General features: G+C 40.5%; 1 protein-coding gene across 2 annotated transcripts in view; it reads right to left on the bottom strand.

The window, feature by feature from the left end:
* Positions 1 to 23,105, bottom strand: part of EPS15 (epidermal growth factor receptor pathway substrate 15) — a 78,591-nt gene that overhangs the window by 11,866 nt on the left and 43,620 nt on the right. Inside the window, exons 12-21 of one of the 2 annotated variants that reach the window (XM_048496478.1) lie at positions 22,643 to 22,799; positions 20,163 to 20,248; positions 12,895 to 12,967; positions 9,134 to 9,295; positions 6,951 to 7,148; positions 5,390 to 5,584; positions 4,725 to 4,796; positions 4,503 to 4,590; positions 1,992 to 2,027; positions 317 to 447 (exon numbers count right to left, since the gene is read on the bottom strand). In XM_048496478.1, coding sequence (XP_048352435.1) covers positions 317 to 447; positions 1,992 to 2,027; positions 4,503 to 4,590; positions 4,725 to 4,796; positions 5,390 to 5,584; positions 6,951 to 7,148; positions 9,134 to 9,295; positions 12,895 to 12,967; positions 20,163 to 20,248; positions 22,643 to 22,799 — 1,198 coding nt within the window. The remainder of the gene's footprint in view (positions 1 to 316; positions 448 to 1,991; positions 2,028 to 4,502; positions 4,591 to 4,724; positions 4,797 to 5,389; positions 5,585 to 6,950; positions 7,149 to 9,133; positions 9,296 to 12,894; positions 12,968 to 20,162; positions 20,249 to 22,642; positions 22,800 to 23,105) is intronic. The other variant, XM_048496479.1, reaches the window with a different exon arrangement.

The raw sequence follows: 23,105 nt of genomic DNA, 5'->3' as shown, positions 1-23,105 counted from the left end.
CCAGGATGTATCAAAATTCCAAAGATGCACACAGGCTCAAAGAGGGGGCCCCTGGTTTAGCATTTCTAACTGTATTAAAAAATCAAGGAAGCCAGAATTTCCAGGCACAGCATTCTGCTTGACCTCTAGGTCTCATACAAGAATGACAATGCAGCTGCAACAGAGATTGGTGACCAAATGCTTATTGTCTTTAGTAGACATATCTCCGAGGATGAAGGAACTAGCTGAGTTCACTACAGCAATTTTAAGGAGCATTTCATATTAAAGCTTCCCATCTACAAACGAAAAACGAGACATTCCCTTTTCTCAGACTTACAGTGGAATTATTGCTGTTGCTGGTTGCGCTGAAAGGGTCAATACTTCCAAAAGGATCTGTGGATGACTGCTTGAAAAAGTTGTCTGCAGCAAAAGGATCTGAACCTTTGAAAGGATCACCACCGAAAGGATCTTTAGAGAAAAGAAAGCCACAGCAGAATTACTGAAGGCATATCCTGAATATATTACCAGCAAAAGCTACAGAACAGTTTCTATTTTAATTATTAAAATATTCCAATTAATAATATATTCATTCTTATCAGTTACAAGTTCAGTGCTGAAGAAACCTCCAGTGCACAACAATCTCCTAAAACGCTTTCCCCTCATTTAAGGCAGTCACACTTCATATAATCTGGTAGTTAGTTTATGCCTAAAATCTTCCATCAGTCCAGGCCTGGCACCCATCTGTCCCAATCTGCAACATGACACCCACTTAACACAATTTTACTTCTTCCACAAATAGAACAAGATATCATAATCTTCAAGGCTAGGACACATAAATTCATGGGACAAAATACATAATACCACTACTATATTCATGTTCATCACCCTGAGTTGTCTGGAAGAAGGGGGAAATAAAAATTGCTAACAATTAAAATATTACTTATCATGCCTTCTTATGCAGTCCTGAAAATACATATGTTGTGTGATGCCTCACAGCACCCATGCAAGGGAACATTAATAACAGAGTCTGAGGCAAAAAGGACACAACAACTTGTCTGTGGCCGCCCACTGAACTGGAAACTGTATTCAGACCAAAAGTGAGAACCCCAACCACTGAACCACATTCCTATTCTTGCACAACACATTCACTTTATTTTTCATATCCACAATGAGACAAAGCTGAGTCAAGGAAAAACACCATCAAAAGGATTAACTCAACTTTTCTGTTTAATTCAGAATTGATCTCAGCTTACCAAAACATTTCCCTAGAATTCAGAAAACAGCTCAGTCTCTTTACCTTTCCTCCCCCAACCCTGGCATCACTGAGATCCAGTCACACTTTCTATGACAGCATCAACATCAACCCCCAAAACACTTATAACCTAACAGTTGTGGTGATAGGAAAGGAAATCCCCTCCCCTGTCCCTGAAATGCCAATACAGCAACTTCCCAGGCACCAGTGAAAAGACAGTTTTCCCAATGTACATCAATGTACCTAACGTACACAAAATTCTTCTCACTGGAGAAGGCTTGTGGCTATACAGTGTTAAATTCTTTAACAGCTTTTGCTACCTGACAGGGGGTTCTCCTGTTTCCTTTAAAAATGGGTAGAGTATAACACCAAATGGAAGCTATCACCACATGCTAGGTAGCAAAGTTGTTGGATTCAAGCATTGAGCGCTTTACAGCCCCAAGTATTTTCCGTGTGCACTAGGCATGTCGACTAGAAAGACTAAGTTCCTAAATTCCCTGGGAAACCACAGCTAACACACTAAAAACCAGTTAATTTTTGTTCTGTGATAAGCTCAGCATCTATAACAGTTATCTCTACAGAGATTCTCTGCACACATTTTCTTTTTAGCCTTATGTAACAATGCTATCTTATGTCAATAGCTGTTGGTTGAAAACCCGCTAACTTCAAGGCCAAGTGGCAGTGCTTGAACTATCACTCCACCACTTGTAGTTCCTCATATTCCGCTGCCTCTGGATTACTGAAAGGAGAAACTACTTACCAATCTTCCCAAATGGGTCATCTTTGAAAGGATCGCCTATTTAAAAAGAGTGAAAGACAATATGTGACACTTGAGTGGTTCTATGTGGTTACAGAACAGAGAACTGAACATGAGCACATTAGTCCAAAAACCTTCCAGAGCTTCTCAAGCATTTGAGACCAGGGGTGATGAACTGATTTGTTACAAGGGCTGGATATGCCATGAATCTAACTTAGTCAGGCCAGGTCCAAAGCAGGAAGAGATGTGTATGTGTGGCTGCCTCAGCTGGTGGGCTTTCCAGGTCAGATCATGAGTGAGGAGGGGGTAGCCTAAACTGGCTCATGGGCAAGGAGGGCAGCCAGTGAGGCAGGGACCGGAGGGGTTGTGTTGAACCCGCCTGGGAACCCATTTGCCTCATTAATACCCGCCTCTCTCCCACTGTGGGGACTCTGAGCACCTGATGCCATCATTCTTCTAGCCTCACAACAACCCTGTGAGGTAAGCCAGGCCGAGAGTGTGACTGGCCCTAGCTCACACAATGAGTTTCCGAGGCAAAAGCAGAGATTTGAACCTGGTACTCCTTTGACACTCTAACTGGCACACCACACTGCTGTCCACAGTTTTATTTTTTTAACTTGTTTTATTGGTAGGCCACCTTTCACCCCAATACCAACCCCAACTTACATTATTCTCCTCAGCTTTATCTTCACAGCAGCCCCATGAGATGAGTTAGGCAGAGTGTGTGTGTATGTGTGACTGGCCTAAGGTCACCCAGCAACTTCCATGGCAGAGTGGGGGTTAGAACCAGGGTCTCCCAGGTCCTAGTCTGACATTCAAGCCACTATACTACACTGGGTCTCAACAGTAAGAGATTAGCATGGCAGGGACAGACCAGGGTGGCCAGTAATGGCATGACACTGGCATCGAGAGAAATGCAGAGACTTTTCTGTGCTGGCACAAATTCAAACCACAGATTTCCTGAAAAAAGTTCCCACCATGCAAAAATAGATGACTGCATCATAAGCACCTGTCATTCAGCTTGAACAATATGAATTCTTCCACATGGAGACAATTCTCCATGTAGTTCTCATTGCTGTTGTGAATGTAAAGGCACAGGCATGGCAGTAGAGTATCCATATCTTTGCACCTTTTCCTGTTACATATGTGCAGCCAGTACCTTTCCTCTTGTAACTCAAATGAAAAAGGCTGGAGACTTTTTAAAATGCCAATTGAAGGCTGCTGCAAGTATAATAGGTGTGAATTTGGATGCTGCTGCAGAGTTATGGGGCAGAGTGAATACTGCACAACTTGTTATCAAGTGGATTGGATGGAAAGCTAGGCTTGGGAGGATGACATTTTTCTTGAAGTCCTTAATCATCAACTACTTAAAAATCATCTCAAGTTTTTATCAGCGTTCTTTCACTCTTTTTTTGGAACTTTCCAAGCTGGATGCAAATGGCCCTGTCCAAAATGTACAAAAGCTAATTTTAGTACTAAACCAGGAGTCAATTACTTGCTGTCATGGAGGCAGCTTTGGTCCTTTATAAACTGTAGTGAGCTTGGTTTTTTATTTTTATTTTATTTATTTATTATTTAAATTTCTATACTGCCCCATCCCCAGGGGCTCTGGGCGGTGTACAACCAACTAATACAACAAATTCAGGAACGAACAATAAATAAGCCAGCAACAATCCATAGGCTCCATCATTAAAACATACTAAAACATACTAAATATTGTTAAAACAGAGGTACTCATAATAAAAGATTAAGATCAGCGTTCATTTTTCTACCAAATGAGGCCCTCACACAAGCTGGGGAGTTCAAAGGAAGACTATGGAAGCCCTTAACATTTAATGATCAGTTTTGGAAAAGGTGATAACCATCCTGTACCCATTTCCCATTCCAGTATAATCATCCATTTGTACAGCTGACAGTCAGGGCCTTGTGTCATCTGCCCTCCCAGCTTCTGACCTGCAAGCCTCAAGGATAATGGTGAGGGGGGGGGGGGTGTTTTCTGAGCATCTCAGGTTGAAGATTCTGGATCTCCTCCACTCTTGGGGAGTGTCCAGGAAAGTCAAGAAACTTTCAGACCATCTCCCCTTTAGCTGCTTGGTTTGGCATATGGGTGCTGAGAGGGGTCCCCTGCACTTCAGCATAACTAGGCCCAGGGCTTGAGAAAAGAAGTATAGTGGAGAAAGCAAACAAGAACTGATGAAGAAGACCTGCCCAGGAAGATTAACTCTACTGGCTTTTAGATCAATGCATTTTTAAATTTCAAGGTGGTAAATGAATTAAAATTAGTTGGAGTTTGTCTTCCATTCTTGTTTTTCGTAAGTGGTGTTTTATTGCTTTATCACTTGTTTTACTATAAAATGCTGTATAGCAGAATAAAAATTTAATAAAAGCAAGTCCTCAGACAGACTGATTTCTGCGCTTGAGAACGCCAGTTTATATTATCTGAATGTAGGCCAGCTAGCAGGATCCACATATTATGAGCCAACTACCACCTAGTCCTAGACAGATGTTACTTACTATCAAAGGGGTCAGACTCAAAGAAGTCTATAGTGGATTCTGTAGTCTGTTCAGGCAGCTGATGAGATTCTTCATCAAATGGATCTTCCTAGAAGAGGAAAAATAGATATTTCATACAAACATTTCTATTCTATAACAATGCAACTGTTTTCACCCCTCCCCAAAACAAAACTATTTACATATTTTGCTGTGCAGTGATTTTAAAATAGTGAGCTAACTCACTTGTTTAGTAACAGCTGGTGGCAAGACCTCTTTTTCTTCTGCTTCTACTGTTGTTTCTGGACTATTCCTGGTCTTTTTGGGGGGAAAATCACATGTATAAATTTTCTAATATGATATAAAACACTTGAGAGAGAAAGATGTAAAATAACTGATATGTGCTGAAGAATAACTGTGCCAAGAGAAGCAAAATTCACAAAAAGATATTTTTGTGGGAGAGAAAAATAATGCTCTTGGGAGAGAAAAATAATCTTGATATATGGATTTAGATATTTTCCTAGTTTTGTTATTTCTGCTGCTTAACCTCGAGAACATAAAGAAAAACCATGCTGGTCCTTGCCATCTTTAAAGTTAGATAATGAACATCTCTTTTTTCTTTTCTTTTTTAAAAGAAGGGCGGGGAAGAACAGAGATCCTTAAAAATGGCAAAATAGTTCCCCAACAGCAATTAATTTCCAGGATAGAATATTGTTATAAACCTTTAAAAACCCACTATGGAACAAACTGATGTGCACCCCCACCCCCAATAAAAATATAATTTTCTTAAACAGGCAGCTATGGGTGGATTTGCGAAAATCCAGATTTGAACGCGTATGTGGATTTTATAACTCTCTTGTGCTCCCCCCACCCCACCCCCACCCCCCTCTCTCTCACACACACATACTCACAGGAGATTCATGATTTAGTTGTTCAGTATCTGCTCTCTCTCTTTCAACATTCTCATTCAAGTTTGCGGTTTCACTGCTGCTGTTGCTGAGGCTAGAATGATCTGTATTCCCATTAAGTAGCATGCTATGTGGCTGAGCCTCCCAATTAGATTGGCTGCTTTCTAATTCTTTGAGCTCATGCAGTTTTTCTTGCACCTGTGTAGAGAAATTATATATATTGTCTTCAACAGCTAGAAGAGAATGCAAAAACAGAAGATCTCACATATTTGTGTTACATTTCAGAGGTAATACCTATGAAAGAGGTAATGATACAAATAATACAAATGTCTATATACTTCCCAAGTAACTGCAAGAGGAATCTATCTGCTCTTGATCACCATTCTAGTAACTATGCCCTTCATCCTCTATGCCCTTCATCCTATCAAAATGACCATCTGTTCACAAACATTCCTATCATACTGATCGCAACATTAACTGTGGATATTATAAAATCTGCCCACAATATCAGTTTTTGGCAACATTTCTACAGGCAGAAACTGAATTATCAGAAACATGAGTCCACACTGCTTCAAATGCTGTTGTTTACATATAAAACTCAAGAATATATGTGCTTACAAGGACTGCTTTCTACGTGCCCAGCAAGATTATAATCAGAGGACCTTGCTGTTTGACACACACACACACCCTGCCCACACACAGATACAGAAGCCAGAAGGGTACACACAGACAATGCCTTCTCAGGAGCGGAACCTATATTGTGCTTTTCTACCCCATGGAGAACTGCATGATGCACAATCTACACTTTTCTAGGCACTGAATAGAGACATTTTTTTTCTTCTAGATGCTTTAATGTATCATCTATTTTATACATCTATTTTATGCATAACATGGTTAGTTTTCTGATTCTTATGCTAGCTAGCTCATTTTAGTATGATGCGTTTTATGCTTCTGCACCTTTTCTTTTTTAGTCTCCCTTTTTAGGTACTTTCTTTTTTAGTCCAATCTATACATTTCACCACATGTGCATTGTGAAAATTTTCTGTAAGGTGCTACTCTGCAACATGCCTCTCCAGGCAAACCCTAAATGTGTAATGTATCAAGCAGTCCCAAGAATTTTGAGAAAGCCTACATTCCATACTTTGCATTATTCTCTCAATCAAGTTTCCAATAATCACAGTTTGTTTTCATCCTTTCACTTGCAACTGTGATGCAGATCTAGTGTCCTGTTTAGATCAGCTCCAATTCTGAAAAATATTGCTAGCTTCTGCAAATCTCAATCTTGGGAACACAAAACAGTTCCAGGCATTTGAAGATTTGGAAGTTTAGCATGCCTTGAACATTTTAACAGCTGGTTTTTAACAAAGGCGTTTTAAAGTCTATTTTGAGTTACTTAGCAATTGTTCCTGCCAGGATTAAAACAGAAATCTAAAAACTCAGAGAAAAAAACTGATATTTGAGCTATTGTCAATAACGTGTGCTTCTTATTAGTTGCAATTAAAAGGGAAAACAAACTATGAAAGAAGAAAGAGTCAAATGACAGTGAAGAAAGAGTTGTTCTTACTGAGGCGATTTCTTGATGGGAATCCTGAAGATCTTGTTGAAGAGGTCCCAGTTCTAACTTCCCTGCCTCTACACATTTTTCTAGCTCTGCTGTTTCTTGTTGAAGATGGATAAGCTCTTCCTGAGCTTTATTTAACTCATCTTTGTATGCTGATATTTTGGACTCTTGATCAGTTATTTCTGCCTTTAGAGATGCAATCTGTAAAGCCGAGGAAGCACTTGATGAAATTAATTACAAGAACAGCATGGAGAGAAAGATATAAAAACTTTTTTCCTATTTTTTTTTTAAAATACAGATAAAATTAGCAACCAAACATGAGATACATATCACTGTAGTATTCAACATCTAATCCTAACTTAAGCCTGTCTTGGGGCCTAAAACAGGACACGATGCAACAACAGTTATTTATAGGCTACCTTTTTTCTCTTCCAGAGCAACAAGCTCTCTTCCAGAGCAACAAGGAGCAGAAGTGGCGTAGGAGGTTAAGAGCTCGTGTATCTAATCTGGAGGAACCGGGTTTGATTCTCCACACTGCCGCCTGAGCTGTGGAGGCTTATCTGGGGAATTCAGATTAGCCTGTACACTCCCACACACGCCAGCTGGGTGACCTTGGGCTGATCACAGCTTCTCGGAGCTCTCTCAGCCCCACCTACCTCACAGGGTGTTTGTTGTGAGGGGGGAAGGGCAAGGAGATTGTAAGTGTCTTTGAGTCTTCTACAGGAAAGGGGGGATATAAATCCAAACTCTTCTTCTTCTTCAAGCTCTGTGTTGGCTTCAACTGGTATGCTGTGGAACAGAAATCATGTCTTCTTTGGCCCTTATTACAAGTTATGGTTTTCAATGGATATTAAGAAAATAAAACTATACTGCATAAAAACTTAGTCTCCTATCAGAAATTTGGTGAGCCTGGTGATTAATACTAAAAAGAAACCACAGCAGTTTGGATAGTGCTTAGCTGATGCTGATGTACCAAACTTAGACAAGGTTTCTCTAGTAGATCAAATTAAAAGCCTGTGGGTGTCTACGGATCTGGTCCTTGCCAATGGACAAACAGCTTTTTGCTGTTGTTAGAAATGCCTTCCTTCAATTACTTTTGGGTCATAAACTGACCCCTTATTCTGGTTCTGCTGCCCTAGCCATGCTGATCCATGCCAACGTAACCTCCACATTACACTACTATAATGCGATCTGCATGGAGCTGCCTTTGAAGAGGTCTCAGAAACTTTAATCAAAATGCATCTGGGAGGTCCCTGTCATGGATCAGTAACACCAGTGCTTTATTTATTGGTTTCCAGCTTCTGGCCCAGTCCCAAGTGCTGGTTATATTTAAAACCCTTCATAAGTTTCACAATGCATTTTCAGGTACACTCTTCAGATAGCCTTCTCATCTAGAGTGTCCATTTGGCAATAGGTCATAGGCATTCTCTGTGATAGGCTGGTTCCTCTGGAATGACCTCCCAGACCAGGTATAGTGGGTGTCTTCATTTGCTATTTTCAAGGAGGCATATAAAACTACTTTGTTCTAGAGGTATTTCATGGAGGGTAACTGTTTTAGGCAGTGATTTTAACTATGAATAATTTTAACTGTGTGGTTTAATTTGCTGCTGGTCACTCTTAGTGTACCTTTGTAATCTTCGCTGCTCTATAAGTGGTCTTGAGCTTGCATAGATAAGGTGGGTATAAGTATTTTAAATACACATAATTTTATAAAAGAAGTTCCATGGAAAGTTTCTTTTCCTCCTTCCAGAAATATGTTATTCTGTTCTGGGGGCAAAAAAGTTTTTTTCCCATAGACAGACTTTTAAAAACTTAGGTGCAGAAGTTTAAAACTAAATTAATCCAAATTTAAGTCAATATTTCTTCCAAAGATCTCAATTCAATATCATGACAAACAAGTTTTAAAAGGTGCAAAATGCAGTTCTTATGTGTCATGCCAGCACAGCAATAACAAGGATTCTTTGCATGGAAGCAAGCTAAGAACAGTTTCAAATTATGGAAAAAGCTCTCTTCACTCCATTTCATAAGGTGTTTAGATCTGCAAACAAGTAGGGGTAACTTTCATCTTATTTTTCCACCTATAACCTAGAAATATCACATTTTCCTATTCCAGCTATGTGCTATTTTTGCTCCAATGAGGTACTGCATCCAAATTTTGCAACCATGAATGAGCTGACAAGACCTACCAAATCAGCTTCTTCAGTACATTTCTGTCTTATGGTGTTAAGCTGTTCTTCCAGTTTGGCTTTCTCCTCGTCAAGACCATTAAGGATTTCTTCTGCTTCCTCTTTCTGAGCCAGGAGCTTCTGCAAATTATTGCTCTCTCTTTTTACTTCATCCTGAAGATCCTGAGATATTAAAAAGTTAAAAAGCAAGCATTTTTACACATTTCTTTTTTAATGGAAAGGGCCACCAAAAGAAAAAGACAAGTAGTATGCTGCTCTGTTATGAAGCCTTGGAATACAAGGAAAAAACAGAGATCCAGCAGAACAGTGAAAAGTAAGGTAAAGGTAACAAATATGAAAATGAAAGAGGTCCATGAGTTTTGTAGGATATGCTTTAAGGCAGAAAAACAAATCAATGTGAATGTAGGATTATGCTCAAAATTAAATATTAAAAGAAAGCAGGACAGACATGTCGAAGAAAGAGAGTTAAGCAAAGAAGCAATCTGAAGATTTTCTGAACATGTCCCATTACTTAGGCTTTCATGGGTATAACCTCCAGGTGGGCTCAACCTGACAGGAAGGTATTCCATGCATTCAAGTTTGGACATTTGCTTTGGGTATGGGAGCAGTTCACAGTGTTTGGGCTCACTCTACTCTTAAGAGTAGTTCATCTAGGCCTGTTATGCTAAAAGGGCCTACCAAAAGCTGCTGGGAATGACAATCTATTAACAGTGTTAATAGATACAATCTTTAAAAATCCAATTTGAATTCTGCCTTGTCTGCCTTGGATGAAATGTACCAGCTTCTCTAGAAGCTTATTTTGATGAAGATGCAGGGACTAACACATCACATTCAGAGCTCCACAAATCTCCCAGAATCTGGGAAATGGTATAGAGAATACTGTCTGTGCAAAGAGGTTTCCTTGAGTCATCATAGAGCGAGTTCAGTATATATAGCAGATTTCAAGTAATGGCTTATATTATCCTGGAAATGATTTGATTCCTGATATGAGAACTGAGCATATGCAGGGGCAGAGCAAGGGGAAACTTGTACCCGGGGAACACACACGCCCTATGCCCCTGCCATGGTGGCGCCCACCCCCACCCTGGAACGCCCCTGCCATGGCACAGCCACGCCTCCGCCACTGTTCCGCCCAGGATGTCATGCATCCCCGTCCTGTTGGCGCTATGCCACTGAGCATATGTATGTATACCGTCAAATTGCAGCTGCCTAATGGCAACCCCACAAGGTTTTCAAGGCAAGATATATTGAGAAGTGGCTTGCAATTGCCCGCCTCCCTGGGGGCTGAGAGTGTTCTGAGAGAACTGTGACTGGCCCACATTCACCATGAAGGCTACATGTGGAGGAGTGGTGAATAAAACCCAGTTCTCCAAATTAGAGTCCACTACTCTTAACCATTATGCCATGCTGAGTCCTGTTATGAGAACTACAGGCTCAACTACAGGCACCTAAGCTATCAAGGTTCCTTACAACAAAAGGATACGGAAGGAGTTAATTTATTTCTATTTGTTTGCACTTATCATCTACTTCTCAAATCAGGATTCACTAGCAATAAAAATTCACCAGTTATGGTATATGATACAAAAATGAAGATTGGGTCCTGACGTTGAGGTGATCAAGAAGACTAAGATAATAAATAGAGACTAGGTTAGTATTGGAAGGGCTCCTAGCATAAAGCTCCCAATTTTTGTTCTTATTTTTCCATAAACCACACCATCTAAATGCATGAAGTGAAAGAGAACATCAATATTTAATTAACACTCCTGCAAGAATAAAACTGAATACAGGCAGAATAGAATAAAATAATAAAATTCATCTAAACTCCATAGAAAACGGGAAAAATTTGCTACATGATACTCTGGAATTCATTAAAAAGGAAGTCCATGCTCCCACCCTTTATGGCCACATCAAACCATTGGTGAAGTACAGTGATTGGGATTAAGTAATTAAAACTTTTAAAGTTTTAAAGGATTATCAGGAGATATTCTGAAAACAGAGCAACAACATCGGCCATGACATTAATTATGAACTAGAAGGGAGTAGTTCTATCAATTAATTCTGCTAAATGGAAATAATTAGTTACTCCATAGTTTCTACTAAGATGTTATTTGCAGATCTGAAAAAGAATTTGTTTACCCAAATAACTAAGAAGCTGCTTAATTCTCCCAAGAATTAGTTCATGTGCCCTCCTGCCCAATCACCTCCACATTTAATAGCCATACTGGGCCTGCTTTATGGCAACACTGATCTGGCCATTTTGAGATCTCGCTGCATTTCAGCAGATCTTGCACTGATTTTACTAAAAGCCTTCAATGCCTCTTTGACATCCTATGACTGAAAGTCTATCCTTACCTATGTGATAGCTACAGAAAGGTACTTAGAAATCTTGTGTGCATTTTATTTTCAGTATTAGAGAAGAAAAGATTCTTATAACTGGGACCCAAATTACGTTGTAATCCTTCAGATTTGTACTCCAAGTAGCTTCATATTAATATCATTGTATAGGTAAGTGTAAAGCAACTAGCTGTTAAACAGCCTTAAGGGGAAAAAACAGCCCCTTTCAATATTTAGATCAGATGCCTAGGTCTGATATACCACTGATGGCACCAGCTTTAACACACCAACACCAGCCATAGCACATCAACACTGTTTAAGAGACATTTTCTACTATAGGGTTTAAGTAATAGTCTTCAGAGCCATAGGTTGTAGTAAGCAGTAGTCACAACCAAAAAAAAACAACCCCCAAACGAAACAAACATATCCAACCAAAATTTTCTTTTTGGTCCTGTATACTATGCACAAGGATTAGAGGAAAAATCTTCATGATATTGACATTTTTATTGAACTGCAAGAAGTGCTCCATTTCAGGCCTGCTAAAATGCTTTTATGTTTATTTTGCCATTAAAGGACTGTGCTTCTGATCATTTTTTGAGAAGCACCGCTTCATCACTACTTTCCCTGAAAGACTGTTGACAAACAAAATGCAAGGACAGCTCTGTGTAAAGTACTGCCTTGTTTCATTTCATCAGAAAAGAACACTGTTGTCATGGGGGGGGGGGGGGGGGGAGAGAAGGGAAAACACACATCAATCTCCAGCATCCCAAAATAAGTCCTTGTCAAGTAGGATTTTTAATTGAAAAATAAGCTGCTTGCGTTGTTCATTGGTTTCCTATATTCTTTATCTTTATCTTTATCTACCTTTAATAGGCATAGAGGTTTCCTATATTAACAATCAGTCCTGCCATCAATTATGCATGGGTGTCACTGACCTGAGCTGCATTTGTATCTAAATAACTAGGAAGCAGCTTCACAGCCTTAATGGACAGAAGGGCTGATGTACGCCACTAGTTATGAAAAATTCTAACAAATACAAAAATAATGTATTGTCATACACAGACATCAAATTATATCAAGTATAAGAAGCACTGTTCATGGAAAATAAAATGCAACACTGCCCATTAAGTAGCAAGCCTCTCTAACATGCGGATACAAATATTTAACATTACCTTTACATTAATGTCTCAATTTTGAAGGCAACACAATACTAAGCATGTGCTTGAACATTTATTTAACATACTTAAGGACACACCAGTTCTAATGAAAAATGCATGTGCATACTTAAGACAGAAATGTAAAATTATGATTAGCAGGTGTTACATTATATGCGAGCCACCATTCATTAGGTAGCCCGGCACAAATTTTGGTTTAAATGATCATTTATTACACTGTTCCAAGCACACCCAAGCTAACAATCCAGTTACCTGGATCTCACTTGTCCTCTGTTTGATGGCATCTTCTTTTTCCTTTAGATCTTGTTCCACATTATTCTTTTCCCTAGAAGACCAGCAAACAATGCAGGAATATTTGAGAACATCAGCTACACCAGGTACATTTATCCAGCTCCCTAAACCAGTCTCTCTTTTTAAATACATAATGAAACATTAAATTTACAGAAGCATGCCCCCCCCTTTTATTTATGCAAAAACGTTCTACAAAAGCCAGCTATTAAAGATTTCCGCTCTCACAGTCATTGAGAGGTGGAAATAATAGCTTAAAGAGAAAGCAGGAGGGGGAAAAATCAATAAAATACTGTCTTCAATGATCTCACTGTTGCTATGGAGCAGTTGTCTGGTGAAAAGTGGGAGGGATTGCATCAGCTACCATGTACTTAACCCTCTGGGAACCAGAACTGTGGTTCTAGTACAGTTCTATACTCTATGAACTGGGCAAGTCTTGATCTACTGCAGTATTTTTGCATACACAAATATTTCACATGTTGGTAGAAAATAAAAGAAATGGTTTTTAGAACGTGTTTTTCTCTAACACTGAGGAGTTTCAAAGGGATTTATAATTGCCTTCCTTTTTCCTCCCCTCAACAGACATCATGTGAGGCAGGTGGGGCTCAGAGAGGTCTGATACAATTGTGACTAGCCCAAGGTCACCCTGCAAGCTTCTTGTGGAGGACTGGAGAATCAAGCCCAGTTCTCCAAATTAGAATTTGCCACTCTTAACCATTACACCATAGTTGCTAAAAGCATAGACATCAAAAGCATAAATAGCACACACACCCAAAACATAACCTCTGTTTTAAATTGGTCTCTCGTTTTCATTTTATTCATGAAACATGCTAGCATAAGCTGTAAGTCAGCGCTTCCATAACCGGATTTCCTATTAACCAAAGTATGTCAGCAGCTTAAAACTGTAGGGTTGGATCCAAGAAAGCACTTCTGTGGACAGAGCATGACTGTCTCATTTTCATACCTGTGCGGTGCAGCCCACATGTCCCTGAAATGCTATTCTAAGGTGGGGTGTCACCTGTTTCCTAGGAAATGCAGTAGGAGAGGGAAACAATAAAGTAATGATTTACAGATAGAAATCTTTTCAGCCACAGGAACACTTTATTGGATTCAAGCCAGCATTTCAAATCCTAGAGAAGAAGGATTGCTAGTTAATATTAATCATAGTCAAGGTTAGTGCTGACACAATTAACAGTTATTAATGCTGTAAGCAGTGTAAAGTCACCCCAGAAAGAAAATGAAGTTCACTACTCTGTTGATCTGCTTCCAAGCTCTGAACTATAGTTAAAAGATGAGGAATGTTACACATCTATAGCAGCCCCTTGGGTACAAAAAATATCCTGTTATAGCAGAATTCATACTGCAAAAATACTGAAGCACATCTGATCCTTCAAAAGGAATGGTTATTGTAAGATGTGTGTGCGCTTTTCTGGTAACACATCTTAATGGAAATAGGCCATTAATAACAAGCAAACTAGTGAAAGAGTAGATGGATACTCATCCATTTTCACTAGCACCTCACCTCACTTCTGATTCCAGTGCTTGAAACAACCTGTTCGATACCTTTAAGGGTTTCTAGTTTGGTTTATAGTAAAAGTGCACTGAAGAACATGTAGTCTCAGGAATTCTATACATTACTCCTCCCATCTTTAGGGTTACACACAGTGAAACACATGTTGAAAAAGCAATGATTCAAATAGTGTCTGACAACTTGTTCTAAATGCCTACCCTGGTAGCAAATGTCATTTTATTTCAGTGCAATTTGCTTCCAAGAAAGCATTCTTAAAATCAAGATGCAAATAAGGTTACCATTCTGTAAGCAACTCAATTTTGCCCAATGTTGTTCCAAAACAGATCTCACTTCCCTGTTTTTCACTGCATGGTTCTGAATCCAAGCTAGTAATATAATATGCTGTCATTTTTGAAAACATCTTGAAAATAGTTAAAAATAGCCCCCAAGTTCTCAAAAATACTGCCCTCATAATCTCTTTATTGTCTATATATATACTAGATAAAATAGCTGCAGGAAGTCTTATTCTCAGCTCTATTCATAAAGCTAAATCACATAGTTTAAAAGTACTCATGGTTTTGTTTAGCAATTCATTAGAAATATTTAAAAAGTACTAGCGGGGCCCGGCCACGCGCTGCTGTGGCTTATTGTGGTGAAATGGGAAAGGAACAGTAACAGCAAATCAATTGCAGAGGCCAGCAGTACATGCTCATGCAAACACACAGCCTGATACTGTGCGATGTCATTGATGTGTGTGCCCGCATTCCTTGGGGGGGGGGGATGGAAAGGAACCCCTCCCACACATCTAGGCTGGCTGGTCATGATCCTTTATCTGGGAGTAAGTTTGGTTGGTGGCAATGGGTGTCGCTTCTGAGGAAACCCTCTGAGGTGCGCGATGCAGCCATTCAAAGCATGTCATGGTTGCTGTACTGAGCTTACTCCTGAGTAATGTGTGCCTGGTTTTCTTAACTGTAACTGCAGTATTCAGGGAATCTAGGCTGGCTGGCCCCTCCCTCCCGTCCCTTGCTTGTCGCCCCTAACTCTCTTCCCTCCCTCACTTCTCTTCCCTTGCATGCCACCCCTCCCCCTCCCTTCCTTCCCTTCCCCTACGGTAGGGTGGTGGGTCATATCAAGATGCTGGGCCCCCTGCCTCCCCTTTCTTGCATGCCACTCCTCACTCTCTCCCCTCTCTCACTTCTCTTCCCTTGCATGCCACCCCTCCCTCCCTCCCTCTCACTCCCTTCCCTCTCCCTCGTGTGTATGTGTGTGTATGTGTTTCACTTCCACTCGAGTTACTGCCTATGTACTGTTTTCACTGCTCATATCTGGCCATCTGATAGAATATTCCAAGCTGCACGAACATTCTAAGGGTGACAGTTACACACAGGCAACTGCATGTCCTTCACCATGGAGCTCCAGGAAAAGGGCGTTTTACCTGGGCCAGGTGTGAAATTTCAGGTATGTGAACTTCTAAAAACACTCTCACCTGGCTGACTATAGTGGCTGGGAATTTTCAGAGGAATTGGCCCAGCAGTTACTGAGTTATACTACCACTAACAAATACACGGTTAGCTTTTTATATATATAGATTGAATTGTCCAGTCCATTTAATATATTATATCCATTTATATACTGTTAAGTCTGGAAACACAAAACCAGCAAAACTGAAATCTTTTTTACACTGTGCCCAGAGTATTTCTCACTAACCGTTCTGATGAAGAATGAAGCTTTGATAACTGTAAGCAATCCTTTACTACTTGAAACATTGCTGCGACATTTCAAACACTGTACAACTCAGCAGCATTAGTCAATTATCTCAAGGAATGTGTAGTTAATTGAGAAGGGGAAAGTCAGCAAGTACTAAGGTTAGTCAAACATATATATGTTTCATCTATCCCATTTTTTCTTAATTTTTCAGAGCTCAAATACTTCAGTCTCTTCAAAAGATGGTTGAAGCTGCTAATGAGTAATTGAAAATTACTCCTAAATTCCTGAAGACCCTTGGATGTGAACAAAATATTCATGCATCTAATTATTCCTGGCAGCTAGTCCAGACCATCACTGAGTGATAACTTTCCCTTTCCACAATAAACAACACCAAAAACATTCTCATATACTGATTTGCATCTGCACCTATAGATTTCTCCTGTGTTATTACTGAAGAGTTTTTCCCAAGAGTCCTAATCCATAAATACCACAAGAGTGCAAGACCTGAATTATGAGCACTTACAGCTGCCTAAGCAGAAGAGGAAACTGAATAGCAGAAGTCAGATAAGGAACATCCAAACAGAGTCGTAGCCACCAGGGGGCGAGTTGGGGACCGGTGCACCAGACGGAGGCCTAGGGGTCATGTGGGGGGCAGAAAATCGCCCCCACACCCCTCCTCTTTCCCCCTGCCCTGCCCATACGCCTCTCCCTGGAATTGGCAGGACAACTGAGGAAGAGGGAAGAGGAGTATGTATTTGTTCCACATCGAATGCTTGTGAAACAAGATAGGAATTGGCAGACGATCCCTAACTTAAGTCTCTTTTCTGCAGCCGATAACTTCCACCCTTAACAAAAATGGCTACAGTAATAGCAAAACAAAACCCTAAATAGCTTCCGCCCTTAACAAAAATTTAAGTTCTTTGAACAATCCAAATGTCTAATCTAGTTGTATTAAAATTCAAATGTAATTACATTAATTTGATAGACCGATATACTGTAAAACAAGCAAAAGATGGTGTTAGGGATCTCTTACAAGCCAGAGCAGTATAATGATTATAGTGCTGGACTACAATCTAGGAGACCCAGGTTCAAATCCACATCCCGCCACAGAAGCTTACTGGGCCACTCACACACTCACAGCTTAACCTACTTCATGGTTGTTATGAAGATAAAATGGAGGAGAGGAAAAACAATGTGTAAGTGTAGTAAATCCAAGATATAAGTGCCTGCACAAAAGCCCACTCGATGAATTACAGTTATAGTTAACTGTAAGGCTGAACACACTCAAACGCAGTTAACTTAAAGAAAATAACTTTATTGATTTGCGTCGCCTTAAATACAGGGTGCTGGAACTGAGGATTCATGTCCTCAGTGCCAGTATTTATTTTATTTCTGAACTCAACAGCAACCAATCAGCTTTCTCCCCCCACCCAATCTCTGGCCTCTCATTGGCCATGAAGCTCCGGTGGGATGTAGCTTCTCAGTTTGTTTTCCTGCTCTTGTTGGAAAAAGGCGGGAGCCAGTGCATGCTGGGAGTTGTAGTCCTGACAGTTAACTACAACCCTGTTTTTCATCTTCATGGGCATTCTGTGTAGTCCCACACTGGAAGACTAGCAAGCAAGACAACAGCAGGTGGGTAAGGATGTTTGTAAATTGCATGCAGCCTGCTACGGTGTTGAGACACCACCAAATCCTCCTAGCATCAAACTGAACAAGCACCATCCAAATCCACATATTCCGATGTTGAGTCACTGTGGCTCAGAAGATCCATTCATGAAGAGCCAGACATAGATCAATCTCAATCAGCTTATGAAGTGGGAGGAGAATGGTTCCTCTGAAGGCGAGGGAGCTCTTGTCTGGAAGCATCCAGGCTGGAAAAGTCATGCCAAGGTACGCAACATCAGTGTAGCCTCCTGCCGCACTCTCAAGAGGATCCCGGTTGAGGGGAAGGAGGTCATTGGTGTTTCTCCAAAGCAGTCCTTGTTAAGCTCTCTCTGTGTGTGTGTGTGTGTGTGTGTGTGTGTGTGTGTGCAGTGGCATATCTGCCTAGGGACAAGGGATACCCCTTGTCCCCGGGCGCCACTCTTCTGGTCACATGGGGGGCGCAAAATCAGCCCCCCATGTGACCAGGAAGTCCTGCTGCCTCATTGTTTTTGCATGCCTCGACCCCATCTGAGGCACGCAAAAATGATGAGACAGCACGACTTCCTGCTGCCTCCAAGCACCCTTAACCCCACCCTGGACTCCTCCCTCCCTTCCCCCCTGCCATCTGGACTCTCAGCCGGCAGCCTGCAGTCTCTTCTGGCCTCCCCTCCGGGCAGGCCTGAAGAGACTGCAGTCCCGGCCTCGGAGAACTTCTTTTATAAGCACTGAGGCAGGGGGGTGGGCTTGGGGAGCAGGAAAGGGTGGGACTTCCTGCACCCCAAGCCCCACCCCCCAGCCTCAGTGCTTATAAAAGAAGGTCTCCGAGTCCAGGACTGCAGTGTCTTCTGGCCTGCCCGGAGGGAGAAGTGACTGTAGGCTGCCGGCTGGGAGCCCAGCCAGCAGGGGGAGTTTGGGGGGGAGGTGGGCACCCTAAACCTTGCCCATGTCTATGGTGACATGGGTGGGGTCGAGGGCAGTGGGGGCGAAGCTGGGGTGGGCGGGGCGGGAGCAGAGCCTGGGGGGGCGTCCTGGAGACAATTTGTCTCCCGGCGCCATTTACTCCTGGTACGCCTCTGTGTGTGTGCGTGCGTGCGTGCGTGCGTGCGTGCGTGCGTGCGTGCGCATGTAGAGGGGAGAAAGCATTGGTGCTTAGAATGCTTCTAGTTCACTTTCTTGGATTTTTTTGGCAGGAGGCTTCGTAGTAGCCCAATCAGAAATTGCCCCTGAAGGTCCTGGCAGAGCTGGGCCTGGCAGGGAAGAAGCTGAGGGGGAATAATGAGATCCCCCCCACCCCGAGCAGGTTTGTTAACTGGGGCCAAAGACCACTAAAGAAACTCTTTCCCACTTTTCATTGTAATTTTAGAGATGACTCTACAGCCCTCCTTTTCCTAGCAAGAATATACCACTTTCCAAGATACTGAAAACTGTTGCCATGACTTATAGACAGAATTCATTGCTACCCAAATATATCCACCTTTCCTTAAAGTTCCTTCAATATTCAGGACAAAACCTACGTCTGCCTGATCATCCCTGCAATGCCCTTCCCCCACATGCAGCCACACTGACCCAGAAACATTTATTCCCAAGGTCACAGCACCAGAATGGAATAACAGTCAGCACGGAGTAATGTTGGTCTGGAGAGGGGAGGGGTAAAATTGTTCCCTCTTCCTCCCACTAGCAGAGCTTCACTCATGCAGGAAGGAGTGATTCTGCCTCCTTCTCCCTCCCCACTGCAGATTCCACAACTGTCCCATAAACACTAGTTAAAACTTTTCTAGGGTTGAAAAGGGGAAAGGGACAGCCAGGATTAATCAGTGACAGTCAGTACCTTCCATTGATGGACCATGGGATCCAACTCTATGGTTGGCACCCCCTCCAAACTATGGCTTCAACACCTACTTCTAGACCTTACTTGAGTGCTAAATCAGAAATCATGGAAACCAATGGTTAGAAAACTCAAACAACTGAAAGGGAGAACTCATGCATAAGACTGGCTCTCCCAAGACCTTAACATTTTAGAAAAACAATTGTGACGAATGAACCAGATCTTATTTGAAAAGTTCTCTCCAGCTTCCTCCTGAACATCTGGAGAGCCGCAGGTTCCCTACCCCTGCTCTAGACTCATAGTGGGACTACCCCACAACTCCAGTCAGAGCCCTAGTCTGTTGACTATGGAAGCCATCTACATCTAGCTCTTTTCTGAATTGTATTCCAAGTGTGTCCCAATCCCACCATCTTGAAAAACTTCATAATACATTTTTATAAAGACTGGAAAGACCATGTTAAGATACTAATTGCAAGGAGGGTTTTAAATGTAAAATGCACTAAACTAAAACATTTCAAACAAATAGAAAGAGTTCTCTTTACTCACTTTTGAAGGTCCACTATTTCATTGCTTAAAGTATCTAGCTCTTTGATTGCAGAAAAATCTGCTACAGCACTTGGTCCTAGTGTGTTCTGCAAGATAAAGAAGAAAATATGGTAATACTGAATTATACATATGCCTATATTAACTGGAATGCAGTAGTAGATCTTTTATACTATGAACTTATTATTATTCCAGAACAGCTTTTAGATTAGAAACCTGTGAAGGAAATCTTCTACACAGAAATGTTTTTTAAAGGCTTCAAAGAAAGTTATATGAAGGTTTTATTTAACGGTGCAAATGGTTAGAGAAGTATCCAGTGAGACATTTTGAGTCTTCCATTTTTCAATTTAGCTTATAAGAATCACTGGACAAAGACCAACTGGGTGCTGTCAAGACAAATTATCACATAATTTATATTTTGACTCTCTAGGTGGGAAAGAATTTTTATAATAGTTGGCACATTTTGACTCCCTAGGTGGAAAATAACTTTTATAATAATTGGCATATCTCATTTACATTGATTAGAATCTTAGATGAAGATTCATGCTCTCTGAGGGGCACTTGGAACTGTGAACTGCAGAGATAGATCTGAAAATGTAAGAATTAATTGAAAAATAGATACTAGTATGTGTGCTGTTCATCAACATTCACACACCACACAAAATAGTAGATACAAAATGTAAGTTATGTAAATATAAAAATTAATTTAGAATTTTAGTTTTATTTAGATGAAAAGGAAAGTAACTTAAGTATGAAATCACATCTCTGTTCTATTAGTCAGACTTGTTACTATTGAATTCCTTCTTCAATACACTCCACTAAATCCCAAAAAGCAAATTACAATTTCTGCCTATCTTCATTCAACTCATATTAGTTGTTCAATGCTGAAGATAACATATAAGCTGTGTTATTTCGCATACTTCATTTTAGAAGCGAAACCTGTAAATCTGATGTAAATGCATCTTGTATGTGGGCACAGTCAAACTTAAGCAAGTAATGTGGACAGAAGATAGACCTTAATTTATAACAAAAATATAAACTCTGAAAGGATAACTAAAACAAAAAGCTTCAAATGCTATTATACAGAAAAGCACACAATGTGCTATTTGTATATTTCAAATTACAGCCAAGGCCTTGGGATGAAAAAAACTATGTGAAAGCAGCATCATACTTCTGAAATTTGTCACTAAACAGCAAGCTGCTGTTTTAAAGAAAATGTGACATGAAAAATAATGCTCATTATTAAATAGTCAATATTGGAAAAGTGAAGAATCTCTAACCTTGAGATGGTAGATTTAAGAAACTGACAGTATAATAGAGATGTAAAGCAGAATGGTGCAGAATGGAAAATATAGTCCAAACTAGGAAAGACATAGAAGGAAAGCAAACAAACAAACAAAAAAGAGATTAGTAAAGCAGGAAATAAAAGCACTTTTTTCATAATAATGCAAAAATAAACCTGATATTACTGAATAAAATGTAGAGTTTGAGTTTTATTTTTGGATAAGAAGTTTCAAGATACAATGGCTTAGAACAACCATGAAGAAAGCCTTCACTGTCAGTAGAATATGTTCCCCCATAAGAACACCACAAATTAAATGTTACTGTGATGTTTCTCTTTCATTCTGATACATTCAGTTTAAAAATACCATAAGACAACCACAAGAACAGAAAATTAGAATTAATCCTCTTTTAATCACGACTGCATGGCATTGTTAGAACAAAAACATTAGGAATCATGAAACTCTGATGCGCCACACATTAAAGAAGTTTAAACAATGAAGTATGAAGGTCACAGAATTTACTTGCAGACAGCAGGTTGGCTCCAGGTTAAATTTCCTACTAATAGAAGGAGAATGGTAGTTTCTACCAATTCTGCCTTCATGCTGCAGACCCAATTTGCCTCTCCTGCTGTTCCTGAGGGCTCCCTGATCCTGCCGATTTTAGGGAGATCACTGAGTTGCAGTAGGGGCAGGGAGAGGCAAGAACATTCTGTTCCACAGACATAAGTGGCTGAAATTTTAGTCCAGATCTAACAACTGGTCAGAAGCATATACAAGAGTTCCCAGGATATGCAAAACATTTTTATATGTGAAAAGGGTCTTCTCCTTCAAGGCTCCACTGGGAACAGCTCTGTATTTAGGTCTCCATTTTATGCATGGAACTACCAACAAAATTGTATTGAATCCCACTGAGGAGCTCTGTGACCATATGAGAATATTGGATTAAGCTGACAACTTTACTACTACACTTTATAAACAGATTCCCTCACAATATATTTCAAACTACTGCACATCTCTGCTTAGTTGGCCAGTGCAATGAAGGAGAGACATGACAACATAATGAACGAACTCATATATCTCTATTAAGCAGAATCAGTTATAGCGATGTCTACCCTCCCGTGTAGTGAGGTCACAGGTCAAAACTGTTTTATTTGCTCCTCTGTGGTCAATAAGCTTCCTAAAACGCAAACAAAATTTCACCTTATGTAGAGTGTTCCTCTCTGATGGAGGGATCATTTCTGGAGAAAGCACCTGAGGAGGATCAATGCCCTTTGTCAGCTTCTGATTGATGAAATGGAATGCCAGAGCAAACTGTTCATCTGAAAGCTTCCCACAGTCTTTTGTGTCACAGAGAGCCCTGCAGAAGTCAACAGAAAATATACCAATACGTTATTTTCCTGTCCAATTTTAAAATGTACATATTCTCAACAAACAGGTAGCTTAAGTGATATTCTTGACAGTATTTAAGTCACCTTACCCATACTCAATGGTCAATTCATTACTGCAAAGATCAGCAGTAAATGATGATGGAATTAAAACCAATGGGAATTGCCACTACATTCCTGCTCTGCTTAAAAGTTTACTTCGGCATCAGGATTGTGAAACACTGGAAATCTTACCCCAAATTAGATGGACCAAGATCTGATCCCCCAGTGTAAAACAA

The sequence above is a fragment of the Sphaerodactylus townsendi genome, linkage group LG05, assembly GCF_021028975.2.
Source record: "Sphaerodactylus townsendi isolate TG3544 linkage group LG05, MPM_Stown_v2.3, whole genome shotgun sequence".
NCBI lineage: Eukaryota > Metazoa > Chordata > Lepidosauria > Squamata > Sphaerodactylidae > Sphaerodactylus > Sphaerodactylus townsendi.
The sequence above is the reverse complement of the archived record's forward strand: the minus strand, read 5'-3'. Positions and strand labels throughout refer to the sequence as shown.